This window comes from Denticeps clupeoides, chromosome 5, assembly GCF_900700375.1.
Source record: "Denticeps clupeoides chromosome 5, fDenClu1.1, whole genome shotgun sequence".
Classification (NCBI taxonomy): domain Eukaryota; kingdom Metazoa; phylum Chordata; class Actinopteri; order Clupeiformes; family Denticipitidae; genus Denticeps; species Denticeps clupeoides.
The window spans coordinates 6,758,843-6,777,299 of NC_041711.1; the positions used below are offsets into that span (position 1 = coordinate 6,758,843).

Sequence of the window (18,457 nt, forward strand, 5' to 3'; positions counted from 1 at the left end):
AGTGCTTTTGGTTGTGCTCAAAAACATATCCCTAAAGACCTTTTTCAGGTTCATCCTCTCTCCTTCCTCTTTCATTCTCCCTCATAATACAATTAATCTAAAATAGGCATAATAAGATTGCTAAAGCTGAGAATTGTTTTCTTATGATTCTAAAATTATGGGACATAATCAATGCACTCTCTCCACCTCAGCCACTTTCTCTATAAATACATTTAGCTTGTACTCAAGCTCTCTGCTGTTCTTATTTATTTTTTCCTATCTCTCTCTCTTCTCCTGTTATTGAGGCACTGCTAGAGTGGAGTCAATTAAAAGAGCACATCTCTGAGAGTGGCAGGGGAGTGAGATAGAAGGAGAGAGGGGGTTGGTCTCCCCAGAGAGACTGCAGTATGGCAGGGTAGAGCCACACAATCCCTCAGTGAGAACACCTCAGATGGGGCTGTGACAGCTGTGACCAACCTTCAGTTTCAGAGGCGATAACAAGCCTTATTAGACACAGTGTGACCTGCGCCAACAGACTGTGCACAAACTCTGTCTCATAAACATTTAAAAAAAGAAAAAATGTCCCCCACGACAGATACCGTAAACTAATACCTCAAGATATGAAAAGCTAATTTGTATCATTAAGGGCTTATCATTAAAGAATTTTCCCCACAAATATAAAAAATGAACATATTTTTATTTATTCATTTAACAGTCACCAGATAATGAGATACATTCTCTTAAAAAAAGAAATGAACCATGAAATTGATATTCTTTCAGTTAAAAACTATAATACAATATTCTCAATATATAGATTTTGTAGAAAATTAAAAGTAATTAATTAAAACCATACAGTGTGAGGCAATAACAAATAAAGAAAAGAAGGGGAACGTAGGTCACAGGGGCTTGCTACCACACCCACGAACATATATAAATAAATATATAAATAACTTATATATTTATAATTTCAGTATATATTATAGATTTTGTGTTTTGATAGCAGGGAAGCTTTAGAAAGTCTCAGACTGATTAGAGGATCAGAAGAAAGGAAAAAAAAAAAAAAAAAAAAACAGAAGTTCTTATAATAATTCTCCATGCTAAAATCAGCCTGGAGTCCACTATGCTGAAGAGCTGGTGTGGGGAAAAAAACATGGAGAGGGAGAGTGCTTTAACCTTTAGCACTAATGATGATGTGCTCCATTTCTCTCTTGTCTGTGTCATGGAGCATGCCCGCATTTGAGCCGGCATGTCTTGGCCGAGAGCATGGGGCAGCACACACTCACACAAACGAAGCATACATACACATGTACATAAACTTTTATACTGTATGTCAACAATTATTTAACATCACAAAGTAACAAGAACAAACAAAAATATAGTACTAACTTAAAGACTTAAAATATGAAAGAGGTATAAAACCCTGATTAACATTAGTATAACTGGCTGATTGTTTTTCTTATTTGACATATAAGAGAGATGGAAACTCAAACTAAAGATTATATAACCGCACCAAGTATCTAAGAAAATAAGTGTTAAAAATTAAGAACACATAAAGATGACATCTTAGTACATCTCTTACTGAGATAAATAGCCATACAAAAAGAAAATATCAGAGAATATGGTTAATAAATTTTCTTTCATCAGCTGTCTTTGTGCATGTATGTGTGCCTTTGACAGTGAGAAACAGAAAAGTGACAGAGTGTGTGTGAATGTGTGCACTTTCCAGATGGATGGCTCACTCCACGCAGAATGACAGTGTGTTCACTTTCATTTATCAGCACATTAAATCTGCATTAAATCTGCAATCATGATGCATCACTGCAGCATCACTTTAAAGATAAAAAACAGAAAGGTGAACTTAAATCAAGACTGGTTAACGGGCCAATGAGTGATGATTAACACTGATGTGCCAGTGGGTGGTATAAATATTGGAGGTGAATAAGATCTGACTGATCACAACATCATGCAATGGGTACAGTTAAAATGCGTTGTGGTGGAAAATAAGGGCAAATAAGTTATTTTTGTTGTTCTTGTTGTTGGAGCAGGGCATTAGAGATTGCACTTTTCCTTTTTCCTGTTCTAAGGGTCTATGTAATATTGGGATGATCAAAATTTCAACCACCTCTTCTTCACAAGGCAATTCAACAGTTGCTACTTTAAGTGCTTTTGAGAGAACAGCACCACAAACCTGCACACCCAAACATACAATGGCACAGAGAATTTTTTTTATGCCCCCTATGAGCGTGCCATTTCTCAGCCTGTTCATAAATAAATAAATAAATAAATAAATAAATAAAGGAATCACACATTCAAACACACAAACACCAGGAGCCAGCAGTCCATTGTATTAGGGTGAGTCAGATATGGATTTGTTCTTCGCAGTATAAAGTGCTTGAGAGTTCAGATTGGACTGGAGAAAGGAAGGCAGTGTTTGGCACCACAATTTGAGATTGTCATCACAACCACAAAGGTGGGAACAAAATGAAACAGGGAAAATGAAAAATGATTTGTTTTGTTCTCTTTTGTCACTATTATCTGAAGTCTGCAGACCTGGGAGTCTCACTTTGTGTCGCTCTCTCAGCCTGGCACCCAACTCTGGTTGCTGTGGCTCTGCTGAGGGCTGCTGAGACCACCCATCCTTACTCCCATGCCCATGCCCATTCCAATGCCAACCCCTTGTGCCAGTGAGCAGTCATTAAAATCCATTTCTTCTGTCGAATCCATAATGTCGTGGAGAAGGATGGACTCCACATCACAGTCCAAGCTTCCATGGAAAACATCTAAGTCAAGGTCAGCAGGGAATCTTTCATGTGGGTGAGGGTGGGGTGGATGTTGGATAGGGTGCTGGTAGCCATGAAAGGTTCCCTCTAACCCCGCTACATTTCCTCCACACATCCCTTGGGTGTGGTGGTACAGTCCATTGGCCATGGGACCCTGGTTGTAAGGGCTACTATGGTGACGTGAGTGAGGCTGCGGAGCAGTGGCCAGATTGCAAGAGTCTGGAGGAATGCCTTGGAAGTTGGCGGGGTTAGGGGGCAAGGTGGTGGATGCTGGCAGGTGTGCGTGGGCTCGGGGACTGTAGATGTAAGGGACCTTAGCATTATGGTTGTAAGTCTGATGGCTGCTGGACCTGGCTCTGTGGGACTGGTTGTGGGTCAGGTTGTGAGGAGAGTGGTTGCTGTGGGAGGCTGAGGGGATGCTGCCTGGGTTGTGTTGTGTAGCTGTATTGTGGCCAAGTTGAGTGCCGTTTTGGGTGTGTGCTGGGTTGTGATTGTGTTTGCCATTGTGACTGTGGGTGCTGGTGTGGTTGAATGTAGCATTATGATTGTGTGCACCATTATGGTTGTGTGTTGGGTTGTGCCTCTGTGTGCCATTGTGAGAATGAGGCCCTCGATGGTGACTTCCAGAGCCTACACTGCTATTTGTTGGAGCAACCATCATTGTGTGGCTTTTTCTTTCCTGTGCTATCAGCATTTCTTTAGCACAGAACTGGGGTCCTCTGGTCAGCAGGCTCTGGAGAGCATTTGATACTGAATATGGCTGCAGGCTCTCAGAGAAATTGGCTGTCTTGTTTTCCTGAATGGTCTCCATCGGGGAGTGGTGCTGCAGCCTGACAACTGCTGCCTGGTTGAAAACCTGTCCACAGTAGGATCCCTGACCCTTGACCCCAGTGTTGTAGTTGTAGCCAGGGTGTTTGTGCCTGTTGGATTGGTGGAAGTTTTCATCCAGAAGACTCTCATCCAGACTGATGGCCCCAGTGAGCTCAGCTAGCTGAGGGAGCTCCACAGTGGGGCAGAGGGAGCTGACAGCCATTGATGGAGAGCGGACAGTGTTGGAGGGACTGGGATACAGATGAGGAGAGGTAGAGCAGGACAGCCGGCCCTCTTCTGGCTCCTCCAGCTCAGCCTCAGCCAAGATTGGAGACAGACAGCCACTCAGTGTGGATCCAGAAGAACTAGCACGAGAGTGTAGGTCTGTCCAGGAATCAAACTCATCAACTGAGGCCCCAGTAACTGGCTTGCCATTTGGGCTGCGTCGTTCTGGTGAGCTGTGGAGTCCCACCCTAGTCACTGGTCCAAGCCCTGGTCCCGAAACAGGTCCTGGCCTTTCCATGATCTTCTTTCGGCTTACCCGTCCCTTGCTCTTTAGGTACTTGGTACCATTGTCCATTGAGATGGCACGTCTGCGTGGGGTCTTTCCTGCTTTACTTCCCTCAGGGTTAAGCATCCACCATGAGCTTTTCCCTGTTCCTTCATTCTGAACCCGGATAAAGCGGGTGTGCAGTGACAGGTTGTGCCGAATCGAGTTCTGCAAATGAGAAAAATAAAAAGAACAAAAGGAGAAAATCATTAGCAAGAATTAGCTGAATATGATTTGCCAAATGGGCTTTGTTTCATAGTGTGATTTCAAATGGCTGTATCCAATCCTCTCAGCACATATTCAGTAATGACTTATGATACTAAGTCTAGAATGCGGCTACAAAACCACACTGACAGTCCTTTCCCAGATAAGAGAGAACGGTGTACTCCTTGGCACTGATGCAGACCAGTCGATAAACAGATGCGAGAGTTTGTGCTGTATATGTACAAGATGAACAAGAGGCAGAGAAAGAAAGGAAAACTCTGGCTGTGCAGTGTGTAATGCAAATTATATTTATTTTTGAGTTTGAGTTTGTCATTTCACCATATGCCATGGGAGGAAATTAAGGTCATGCAATGGGAGGAACAACTAGATCTTAAAGCAACACATCCAATTGACTATACCAGGGGTCGGTAACCTTTAAAACCCAAAGATCCATTTGGCCGCAAAAGAGAAAGGTACGGGAATCAAAATTTGCTGAATATTTGACATGTAAAATGAAGATAACGGCTGAGCATATTTGGGGAAAAGAGGAGATCTGCGGTCTCATTTATAAAACTTTGCGTAGAACTCATACTAAAAGCGTGCACACTCTACCTGGGATTGTTCGCATGTAGATATTCCATATATATTCCGTATATATTCCACCCTCTACATGGCCCCCCCTTCAACCATACATCACCTCATGAATATTTAAGTCTCCTATGTGAACCTGAGAAGAAAAAATAACGGCATCATCTCAAACAAGAGGAAAAGTAAGAAGAGAACATTTTTGGAAACTAAAATATATGTTCTTGTGGGTGAAATGTAAAGTTTGGTGGTCACAGTAGCGGGATAACGAACAAAAAGGCAGTGAGTTGCAACAGGTAACAAATGCTACGAATAAAGTGTGTGCTACAAATAAGATGGTGCCTGAAATGTAAAAAAAATGGTCAGATTTAAAAGTGATCATAAAAAAAAGAATTGCAGCGCAATGGCTCTCCTCAGGGATGTGTGCTGTGCCCCCTGCTCTTCACATTGTACACACACAACTGTGCCCCTGCCCACAACAGCAACACCATCAAATTTTGCAGACGACATCACTGTGTGGCTCATTTCTGGAGGAGAGTCTGTCTACAGACACGAGGTGGAGCGGCTAACAGTGTGGTGCACAGACAATAACCTGCTCCTGAACAAAGCAAAGACCAAGGAGATTGTAGTGGATTTCAGGAAAAGGAAAACAGACATCAATCCACTTTACATCAGTGGGGAATGTGTGGAGAGGTTGTCGGACATCCTGGGCGTTCACATCACAGAGTACCTGTCCTGGGGTGTGAACTCAACAGATCTGGTGAGGAAGACTCAGCAGAGACTTTATTTCCTGAGAGTTCTCAGGAAACATAGCATTTCTTAAAAACTGCTGGAGTCCTTTTATCGTTGTTGCATTTAGAGCATCCTGTGCTACTGCCTCTGCATGTGGTTTTCTAGCTGCACAACAGCACAGAGGAAATCACTTCAGCAAATTGTGAAGACTGCCCAGGAAATCACTGGCTGTTCTCTACCCTCTCTAGACAAACTGAACAGCAATAAGGTTTCTCATGTGCAATAAGGTTTCTAACTCACCCTTTATATATCATATATTTTGCATCATATTCTGTATTATATTTGTATCATATTTTGTATTATATTAGTATATGCCTTCTTTTAAGAGCTTTTTTTCTACACACAGTATTTAAGATAACTCTCTGGCTCAGGGAAACCTACTTTTGTTATACTTGTTACAATGACGACATTCTGATTTTATAAAAAATCATTCAATACATAAAGTGATTGTGAAACACTGGAACACAGCACACGGTGCACACAATGAAATATATCCTCTGCTTTTAACCCATCACTCTTAGTGAGCAGTGGGCAGCCATGACAGGCACCTGGGTAGCAGTGTGTGGGGACAGAGCTTTGCTCAGTGGCACCTCAGTGGGACCTTGGCAGATCAGGAACTGGCAACCGTCTGATTTTTGGGCCACTTCCTTAACTGCTAGGATACCACTGACCCATGAACCGAATAGTTAGAAATTACACAATGTTTTACGAGATAAATGAGTCATGTATTGAACCAGGCCATTGTGAACCCATGTTTGTAGTAGAATCATGTGAGTGTCACATATAACTTGCAAATTTATAAATGTTTGTTTTCTATTTACATAAAATAAATCAAATAAATTATAAAAAATCAAAAGCTGTAGATTTAAAGTGTAGATTAAGTTCATAATTAATCTGAATTATATGTTTTTGTCAATGTGCAAGTTCGGGGACGCACTTGCAGACATATTTGGAGCGGGGGGACAAGTCGTCGTACGGGGAGTGGACACTGAAAGAGCTTGGGAGGATGACCGGAGGTGCTTGGCAGATGAGAGGGAAGCAGCAGGTGAGTGGGAACGGGAGTGGAGCAGTGGATGTGCCACAGCACGACGGGGAGGGAGTTCTGGCTCCGTGGGGAGCAGCGGGGAATGCGAAGGGATGAGGCTGGGGTGGACCGGGGCAGAGGAGAACAGGAAGACGGCTGGTAGGAAGACGGCTGGCTTGAGGACAGTTCGGGAGCATGGGTTAGATGGGCGTCTTGGGTGGCAGGAAGGTGGGGTAACATGTATATATCGTTGTAGCAAGGGGCAGGCAAACTCAAGGTCAAGGACAGACAAAGGTCATGGTTAAAAATGCAGAATCAGGCGTTTATAAAGAAGGCTAGCATATCTGGGTATTAAATTCAACAAAGAGCGGGCAGCATCCCCCCTGGCCAACTGACTTTTATACAGGGCGCTGCCCACTCTCACTTCCGCTTCCGGGTCGCTGTCTCCCCGGCTGATCTTGCTCCCTCTGGTGGGCTGGAGGTAGTATGTTTGCCATTACAGTTTTACTTATATATTCACTATTATACATATGTGACTGAAATTAAATATAAGGAATATTACTCACTAGCACAAGGAATTATTATTGTTGTAGTCCAGACTGCCTAAACCATGAACAAAGGGTATCAAGACCAAAACACTGATGAGACTGGAGGGTACCAAGACACACTAAAGCAGGACCAAGACCAAGGCTGGTCAAGACTGAGTAAAAAGACCAAGATCGAAAACAGACTAGGACTAAAACATTACATTACTCAGATAAACTGTAACGGCTTAGTGTCATTACTCGTTATAATCTTTTCAATTATATATGTCTATATGTCTCTCCCAGATTTGCCAGAGGGTCACCACAGCCATGACCACCGTAACAACTACAGCTTCAGGGATTTTCAAATGGACAAGTAGCATCATAATGGACACTTATTGTACACCATGACACTGGACTACATTTTGGACTTCACCACCTCTACAACTATAGGCCTTTTTCTCTTATTGGACAATCACAAATCCTGCACTGACACCACTTGCAGGCTCACTCTACCCTGGAAGGGGATCCCTCTGTATCACTCCTTCCCAAGGTTTCTTCCTTTCTTTTTTTTCCTCTCCTAGTGTTTTTCCTTATGTGTAGAAGGATCAAGTGTGGGGGGTGTCAACTGTAGGGCCTGTCAAACCCATTGAGACATACTTTATGTGAATTTGGGCTATAAAATATATAAATTTTGTTTTTGATGTTGAACTGATTGAAAATCCTCTTATATTACTATTTAATCAGACCTTGTCAAGGGAAAGAGATGGGATGTACCAGATAGATGTTCATTTTAAGTCTCTTATACCAGAGACAGAGGCCTTGGGTAAGTTATGAATATATGGCATATATGATATGCTATGATCCATTGCTTTGAATGGAAGAAAATGGACATTTAGCTCTCAAATGTTCACTGACACTCTTAAATACCTTTTCTTTCAGTGAATTAATCTAATTTACATCAGTAAGACAGTGTTGGTTCACTGATCAACAGTTAGTGACTTAACAAAGGGTACTGTTTGGAGCCCCTAAAGTACAATGAACTGCATACAAGTTATTCAAAATAATTTACTCAGTTACATCTCTAAAAACGTAAGATACAAACGTAAGATACCTCATGATGGAGATGACTCCATTGTTTTTATTTTGGAATGTCATGCAATGAAATTATTGCTTGAACATAGACACGGGATTCTAATCAGCCGGACTCATTTTCTGCACATTCTGCAAGATAACAGGCTCAGCCGGTAGAAGAACTACACAGACTTAGTTTGTGTTATTGAAAAACAAGTTTATCAGGTGTTGATCCAGCTGCTCAGCACAACCCCCACTCCCTCTCTTCACTCCACACACACAAATGGGCAATAGATAACCATGCACGTGCAGTTTTGGTACATTTTGCAAATATACTTTTGGTGCTCTGTAAAGCAGGAGTAAATTACTGCCTACTTCGCAGGCAATTACAGACATTTCTTTTCTGATTTTGCTATGATGCGATGTGTATGATGTGTGTACTGTCTGTTGAGAAAATGTATTGAAAAATAAACATTGATAAATAGACAGCATTTTTAATGCACATTTTGAGCAACAAAAAATAATAATTTTGATAAAAATATAATACACTTAAATTATTATTTATTTTCCAAAGCTACGGGGAGCCGCAGTGTAAGTATGAAAGAGCCGCGAGTTGCCGACCACTGGACTATACTATATTTCAACAGTAATTAAATGGAATACAGTAATTAAATGGAAGCCAGCCAACACTTTTCACAAACATTACCTATATGGTACATAAGTAATCACAGTTCAGGACTCTTTCGTTTGGTGCAGTTATTAATATATGCCTCACTTAAACACTACTCACGCTTGATTCTGGACAGACATGTGTCACGATGGCAAGCTGACAGGGGAAGGAAGCGCAGAGATGGGACATGATTGGAACAAGGATTTTATTAATAAACCAAAACCAGTGCGATGGTTGAAAACAGGGGAATAAAGGGGAGAACATAAACGAGCCCACAGGCGTGTGGCGATTGCCAGAACTCAAAACACAGTTTAACAGGAACAGGTCAAGTTCACACACAGAGTCCATGAAAATGTCGCCGCTGACAACATGATTCTGTGCATTCTTATAATTTTGGTGCAAATACACTGTAATGTCCATGATGGATTTAAAATTATTGATAATACCTGCATAAAATGTCTTACTGATAATATTGAGCAAAGAGAGGGTTTCCATAGACCCTTCAAAACTCTTAAATTGGATTTTCAAAAATATCATTAATTAAAAGTTTATCTTAATTCCAGAGTTAAACGTCTTTAAAATATTTCAAACCCAATACATTTATTTACTGGTAAAAAATATATATATATATTATATTTTAGAAGAGCATCTGGCCCTCACAGTGTCGGCCAAGCAAAATCTGGTCCTTGGAGAAATTTTGGGAATAACACAAATACTGGTTTTTACAAAGTTTGCTGCTTCAGTGTTTTTTAGATCTTTTTGTCCGTTGTTTCTGTGGTGTAATGAAGTATATTACAAGTTTCAAAAGCTTTTGTTGACAATTACATCAGGTCTGCGTCTTCTGGGCCAAATCCTGACTGATGGCAATCAAGCGACTTAGTTATTATTTTAGCCTTATAACACGACGCTCCAGCATACTGGAAAAGGCATTATTCTTCATAAAACTGTTCTTGGATAGTTGGGAGAAGTTGCTGTTGGAGGAAGTTTTGGTACCATTCTTTTGTCATGGCTGTGTTGGAACCAGTCCCACACATGAATGGTCTCAATATGTTTTATTGCTGGTATCACTGGTAGTGCTCACCTTTTCCTCTCCAAACAATAATTGTTTTCAGATGCCCCAAACAATCGGAAAGGGGCTTCATCAAAGAAAATGACTTTACACCAGTCTTCAGCAGTCCTCACTGTGCAATCTTAGTAGCAGCAATACCCTTGCCTGTGAAGCCCTTTATGCAACACAATGATGATAATGCAGGTAACCATGGTTAACAGAGGAAGAACAATGATTTCAAGCATCACCCTCCTTTTAAGCATCCAGTCTGCTATTCTAACCAAATCAGAATGACAGAATGATCTCCAGCCTTGTGGTAATCAACACTCTCACTTATGTTCACTAGAGGATCACTGAAATGATCTCAGGTCCTTTTGTGGCAGAGCTGAAATGCAGTGGAAATGGGTTTTTGTGGATAAATTTCATTTTAATTGCAAACAGAGACTTGTGATTCATTTGTTCACTCTTCATAACATTGCAAATTGGAAGCAGCACCAGTATTTGTGTAATTCTCAAAACTTTTGGCCATGACTGTATTTGAGGACCCCGATGCAGGGTGTTAAGTTAGAAGAAAGTGATGGAAAACTCTTTAAAAATGTGGCTTCCTTAAACCTACAGAAACCCTGGAAGAACAACCTTAGTTGTGTAAATATTAAGTAAAGTTTTTTTTTAATAATACAATGTAGTGCTGCACGATTAATCTAATCGCAATCGTGATGTCAGCAATTCATGATGTCAGTCTGTGCGATTACATGAACGCAAAAAGCTGCGATTTAAATGTGACGTGTTTGGTCACATGACTTTCGATTCGGTTCAATGAAGACCTCAGATTCGTGATTCGCATAGACATATGGGAAGACGTACGTCAACGTCGCCGCCATATTGCGATAGGCTGTGCTGTGGAGTGATGCATATACATGTCTATGGAGAGAAGTGCATAAAAATGCCTCACTCTTGTGCTGCTTGGGGCTGTACAAACCGCTGTACGCTCCAAACCAGATCCAGGGGAATTAAATTTCATAGGTAAGGCTGGACAATTGTTTTGAATATATTTGGCCATTATAAAATCTTAACCTTAGCTAAGCTAGTGAAGCTATGCATTCCTGTGTTCAAGTCAGCCTCCAAACAACGTTTTGGCTAAACGTAGGCATTAACTATTCAGACTGTCCAAACTTTGAAGGTTTCCTAAAGAAATTCACCTCAGTTTACAAATCTTAACTATTTAACTAACTATTAACTATTTAGACTGTCCAAACTTTGAAGGTTTCCTAAAGAAATTCACCTCAGTTTACAAATCTTAACCTTAGCTAAGCTAGCAAAGCTATGCATCCCTGTGTTCAAGTCAGCCTCCAAACAACGTTTTGGTTAAACGTAAGAACTATAATACAGGAATTTATAAAGGACAAATATAATCAAAACAGTTGTATAGCCTTATCAGGGTTTGTCGTTCGACAGTAATGTTTTTTAAAGTAAAGACTTTTTTGTGATTATTTAATTTAGTAGAATATTGTATTTTGAAAGCACTGGGCATTTCAATTTGTTATTAGTAGTTTGTATGTTTCACTATTAGTAATTTGTATGCAACTTTTCATTGATATACAAGCAAGTGTCCTTTATCATATCGCATATCGCAATATTGATCTCAATAATTGCAATATGTCTTTTTCCCCAAATCGTGCAGCCCTAATACAATGGAAAAATATTGATTGTGTTCCCAGCCCTCCTTATTGCAGATTTCCCTTATTGCAGAAACCATAAATCTTTATCTAAGACAGATCTCTGGGCAGTCCTTTCTTTGAGAGGATTTGACTGAGACTCATGCAGAAGGGTGTCCCTCCTTCTGCTTGTAATGGAGTGGGTATCAACGAGCTAATTCCTTTCTGCCTTTGAAGTCAGTGCCAGACTGGCATCACGCCACACTGTTCAGTCAGGCCAAGTGGCGGAAATTTAGCCTCAAGAAAGCAGGGCTAATGGTGTCCGATGGATATGTCTCTTGCTATCCCCCTTACCTCTGACTTGTTTGTTCTCTTGTTCTTTTCCCTTTTTTCCTTGTCTTCTTTCCTCACCTTCATTTGCCTCTACAGGTTTTATTCTTGTTCTTGCCTCATTTCTCTAGGATCTATCATTACTTGCATTGATGTGGGTGAGTGGTAGAGCGCATGCTTTGCATGTATGAGGTCCCGGATTCAATCCCCAGCATCTCCATGGTGATGTCTCTTTAGTGTAGTAGTCTCTTACTGATTTGGGTGGTAGTAGCCTAGTGGGTAACACAATCGCCTATGAACCAGAAGACCCAGGTTCAAACCCCACTTACTACCATTGTGTCCCTGAGCAAGACACTTATCCCTAAGTTGCTCCAGGGGGCCTGTCTCTGTAATTACTGATTGTAATTCACTCTGGATAAAATGATACATGCCGATAAATGCCGCATATGTAAATGTTGATGGAGCGCTAAGTTCATGATAGAGCTTCTGTGGCCATCAGATTTTAGAGTAAAAACTGATCTTCGTTCTCATCATTTTGCATGAGCTTTGAAGAGTCAGTCATTCATTCAGCCAGTGCACTCCTTCAATGTCATGATTTTCTTTACATTCAGTATAATACAGAGACTTAATCTGATACAAGATAAAGAAGAACCTTGCACCAGCATGCATGAAATATAATTCACCCACAACAAATTAGAATATCACAGGAATGATTATGGAAAGATATGTCAGTGAGGTGAATGAATGTTTTCTGTCTTCTCTAGTCTTGATTGCATACTGCATACTTGCTGTATACACAGGCGTTGCAAGCAAAATGGAGGAGACACAAATCACGTGGCTGTTGAACACTTCTTTAAGGCTTTGCACGGTGACATCTCTGGCCAGCATGTATAGGCATAGCAACAGAGTAAACATGTGTGAAAGACGGAGGCGTGGAGAAATAAAATATTAATATCTGTGGTGTACCTAGAAGAGTGTGTGTCTGTGTGCATGTGATCAGGGAAGTTGCTGCTTTTTAATGCTGTGGAAAATTCCAGGTAGCCTTTTCATCTGCTTTCCTGAATTCAAGTTTAGGCTGGGAGAGGCTCTGCTTGACTGACAGCAAATGATCATTGTGCAAAACAGATAAGCTCATTAAGAAGCCCTTCATACAACGGGATACACACAAAGGATAGTGCAAGGCACAGGTAGCCACAGAAACTTCCAGGGTCTCATGCAGTCACTGTTAAATAAATGTGGTAAGATGTCATGGGCTTTAACAGCGAAACCACTCTCTATTCCATTCGTCCACCTGTTTGAGATTTGATGGATTTGGACTACTACACATTTCAACAGTCCATGAAAAGGTGAAAGACCAGGTGCATGCATCTCCAGGTGTCACGCATGGCCATGTAGGTTCAGCTCAGTTTACTCATTGTGTGAGTCAGGGGCATGTTGTCTGCTTCTGCCCTTAACATCTCCAAAAACTGGGAGTCACAGCTAATCTCTCTCCATACAGAATAATCCCTGACAATCCCAGACTAATCCTGGATGATTCAGGGGCACTCCCATCTGGGTGGCTTTAACCTTGGCACTTTGTGTTTGGAAAACATTACAGACATGAGTTAATAGTCACCCTCTGACCTCCTCACCCCAATTCACAAAACCTCTGTCATCATATTGTGACATTGCCTGGTTAGAAAACAGTGCCAAAACCAAGTCACTGGAAGTAAAATCTGACAAAAATCACCAACCAAAAAAACACCAGCCTATATATATATACCTAGCTATGACTGAACAATCAGAACATAATTTACTTAATATCAGTAGCAGTAGCATGGAGAGGAGGCACAGTCATGAATAAAAGCTTCCAAGCGACCCCAGATGGAGAGGCTAAACTATTCTCCATCATTATGAGGGCAATGCTTTATTTAGTAGAATTAAGAGACTTAGGATCTGATCATTCCCAAAACTGACACAATAACAATCTTTCCATCAATCTTTCTGGGAAGGAAACCAGGTAGACCCAGGGAGGGCCAAGCTTCCTGTTGAAAAGTAGCTGTTACCAGAAATGAAGGCCAACCATTTATAATTACATTTGATCAAGTATAATTTCTCTCTCTCTCTGGATATGGATCTTTCTCTCTCTGAATATACAGAGAGATGACAATCATGTGAATGTGAGGGCAGCTTTCACCAAGTCTTCTCTACATTCATGCACAGCAAAAGCCTCAATGGACCACTCTCCCTCCTCTGCCTAAGCATCCACAGGAGGTCTTTTGCATGATGATGCCATGTATCCCGACCCTGGCCATGTGCCAACCGACCCTTTTTTTAATGATTCCCAAGGTCCCAGGTTGCAGATTCTGCACAAAGGGGGCAATCCAGTAGGCATCAACTAAGTCTGTCTTCCTTAACAGACTGACACAGGGTGCAGCTGGACTGGGGGGTTTAGGTTGAGGCGCACTGTGAGAATGCAGCACAAAGGGGGTATCCTTTATTGGAGGCCCCCATCATAAAAAACAAGCCAACCTCACTGTTTCCCACTTACCCAGTGAAGAGGCCAAGCTAAAGAGGGGGCAAGGAATTGGGTGAAATAATTTAGATCCATCTTGTGGAGTACATAATCACACACACACAGACACAAAGAAGAAAATACCCCTCCCTCCTCCCTCTTCCACGTGAAAAACAAAGGGAAGAATCGAGTCACCCAATTCATAATGCTGGCCACAAAAAAGGGTGGATGCCAGACTCTCCACACATTCATCAGGCCATCCTTTCTCAGACTGGCCCTAATTAATACATTCCGGAGGCTATTTCTCATTGACAAGGGCCATCTCTTTATGATTGGCAATCACAACCAGGGAAATATTTTGTGACACAATATACAGGAGGAAATGCTTTGCTTAAGAACATTTTTTGTGAAATGTGATATGTGTTTGTTGGGGGACAAGGAGGAAAGCAACTTGCTGTTGTGGGTTTTTCTTAGGCACAGGAATGAGTTTTGTCACCTAAGCCTCTCTCCAGGATATTGATGGAAATTAGCGGCAGATAAATATTCACATTCTTTGATTGATGTCACGGCTGCGCTCGTCTCTGTGAAGAGAAATAAAGAAGTCAGACACAGCCGGACTAATGGGAAGTTGTTCTGATGGTGATGAGTGTTGAAAGGGTGGAGGTGAGGGTTTATTGAGTTTGGATCAAGGAAAAAAACAGATGCAGTCGCTTTGGATGACAGCGATGAGGGGTGTTCTTTCATGCAGGAACCTGGAACACATTCCATAAAGCAAGGGAGAATGAAATAAAGAGCGGGGAGAGAAACAGAGTAATTTGTAAGGTTGTTATTATTCCATAGGCTCAAAAGACAGCCGGGCTCTCTACAAACGATTTTAAGGAAATCCATCAAAATGTGAGAGGTTTGAAATCCCCACTGTGGATATAGCAGGTAAAATATGATGACTTATGTTGATCCACTTAAATCTGGCACTGAAAAAAAAAATAAGATGGAAAAATGGCGACGCTTTAGCAGATTGGGCATGCCGGTGTGCTGAAATGGAACCCATTTCATATTGGGTAAGTAAGTGCAACCAATTTCTATCACATATTATTATTATTATTTTTATCATCGTATTATCTGAAAATATATTGTCATATTGCACAATGTCGTGTTGTGTGTGATATTTTTTATTCTCAATTTGCACTACGTTTTTTGTATACTGTGAATCCCTGAAGCTTCACAATTTCATCTCTCTGTGCACTTGTATATGGTCAGATGACAATAAAGTTCACTTAAAGTTGTTGGCACATTTAAATACAAATAGGCAATTATTTAATTGCCAATGAATTGTAGCAACAATGACAGTGCACTGTAGCGTAGGGAGGCTGCTAGGTTAGGTGATGCCTGGTGTGAAGAAAGACTGGCACAAGGCCTAGACTTGAGCCATAACAGAGCGGGGACTGATGGGAGTCTGGGCGTGCCCAGAGATAGATATAAATAGTTCAGGATCTGGGGACTGGAGAGGGGGTCGGAAAATCCACTAAGCCATGCCAACCTCACCAACCCAGCTCCGCACTTCCAGGTTTCCCCAGCTGGGCATCGTGGGCATGGTGTCGCCGTGGTAACACCCACCTGAAACCTGTTCATGGCACTTCACTAGAGCACAGGAGAGCTTATTCCATTGCCGTGACAACAAGCCTCCTCCTCCACAACTCCCCCAGGACAGATTCACACAACAGGTGCGTGGGTAACACACCTGCAGGGGCCCCTGTCTGTTACACACTCCACACATTTAGAAGCACATATACACACTCACTCCCACAACACACAGATACACACACTTGCATGTCTCTTCTAGGAATAAGACTAGAGATGAGGTATGTTCCAGCCCAAGTGCAAAAATAACCATGTAAAGGTGTTGTGTGAGATTGAGAGTAGGGTTTGTGTCTGTGTGAAAGTGAAGTGATTGTCATTGTAATACACAATCACAGCACATGGTGCACATAATTTAATGTGTTCTCTGCTTGTAACCCATCACCTTTGTGAGCAGTGGGCAGCCATGAAAGGCACCCGGGGACGGTGCTTTGCTCAGTGGCACCTTGGCAGGTTTCAATTCGAACCAGCAACCTTCAGATTATGGGTCCGATTCCTTCCCCGCAAGGCCACCACTGCCCAATAAGAGACTACTACCCTATACACTGGCCCCTGGGCACAATGTGGATTTGATTATATTGAAGCTGCTGCAATCGTACAAAAATAGACAGACACAACATTGAGACAAATGCAAGCTTTGCATCTCCATTCCTCCTCTCCCCTCACTCCTCTCTTATAATGTCATTCATAGTAATTAGAATCTCATTTCCCACACTCTAAAGGTCAGTCACACTTCTGATCATATTTTAATAAACATCTTTCTCAAGATTTAATTTAATTTCAGCCAAGCAAAATAGTACCCTAGTTCCATCTCACACTCTGCATGCAAAATTCATAGAACCAGCACTTTAATTGTTTTTCTAAGAAACACAACAGAGACATACGCCAGCATAGACACGAAGCTGACATGTACATTATACACACTGTTGGACATATATGCCCATGTGGTCACATACACAGCTGTAAAAACAGAAATGTGTGAACACACACATGTGAACACAAACAGCATACATTCATGCATGAACTTACTAAGAGAAGGGGGAAGTTGAAACCAAAGAAGCATAGACAGTATGAAGTCTATAAATAAACCAAACTACACACATATGACATGTACAAGTCACACAAGCCTTGACAGCTCTGTCCAAAATGCTCACATAAATATGCATGTTCACACACACACACACACACACACACACATTCACTTACACATACACCTGCAGACGAGTGGAAGCATTCAATCCCTGACAGCAACACACACCTACACCAAAGAATATACAGTCATAATCACAAATATCCTTACTTACATGCACATAGACACAAATTGGCAAGCTGTGATGTCAAGCTACTTGTTCCTAAGGAGACCCGAGGGAGAGGAAGGGCTCCCGTTGCCATAGCAGCAAGCTTTCTACAAGTCAACTATCCCTCCCCAAGGGGCCCAGGGGGGTGTCGATTGGGGTGGGGGTGAGGAAAAAACTGTACAGAAGAAAAGGTGTGGTACCTTTGTATATGCCTCACATCAAGCTCAACAATAATATCAAAGCTGCAAAGCCATGTCATGTGACCACATAGATGCATTGTGAACCTAATCAGCTGGCCAGTTAAATTTGATGAATATGAGTAGAAAATGTACTCACAAATGACTTCAGCCAAATATGAAGACAAATACACTTTATTTATATATATATATAAAAAAAACAGCCTTGAAATGGTTGCCAAAATGCCACACATACTGTATAATAGTAATATATGGATATACATAATAAAATTAATTAAATATATATTTCATTTCTCTGACAAGCACATAAGGCATATGAGAAGGTATTTGGTGATCTTCAGAGACATTTACAGATGGACAGGGAGACAGGCAGAGAGAGAAACTATCAATGTGCCACTGTTTACTTAGGAATATGATATAACAGATCTCAACTGAAACCAGATTTCTCTGCTCTTTGTCTTTTAGACACACACAAGTATATATTGATCCCATGATCTGACAAGAGCCTGCCTTAGCCCTCCATCATATTTCTTCATCTCTCGATGACTTATTCCCTGCTGTAAAATCCTGGGATTTCTGCTGAGAACTTTGTTGGGTTGGAACTGCACAAAGCACTGCACAAATAAAACGGAACAGAAGGTGGAATAGATCAGGAACGGTAAACCTGTCAGCGGCAAGTCCTCAGAACAAGACAGAGAGAGCGAACGGGACAGCGAGGGTGTGAGGCAGATCCCGCCATCTCCCCGTAGGTACAAATGAAACCTCTGCTCTGAAATTTTCCCTGGTGTGGGCTCTCATTGTTAGAGCT

At 41.5% G+C, this 18,457-nt stretch overlaps 1 protein-coding gene across 1 annotated transcript in view; it reads right to left on the bottom strand.

Annotated features, from left to right (window-relative positions):
• Positions 1–658: 658 nt before the first annotated feature.
• The window catches only part of LOC114790507 (forkhead box protein O3-like), a 46,060-nt gene continuing 28,261 nt past the window's right edge, over positions 659–18,457 (bottom strand). Inside the window, exon 2 of the mRNA XM_028980637.1 lies at positions 659–4,287. Within this exon, the coding sequence (XP_028836470.1) occupies positions 2,557–4,287 (1,731 nt within the window). The 3' untranslated portion in view covers positions 659–2,556. The remainder of the gene's footprint in view (positions 4,288–18,457) is intronic.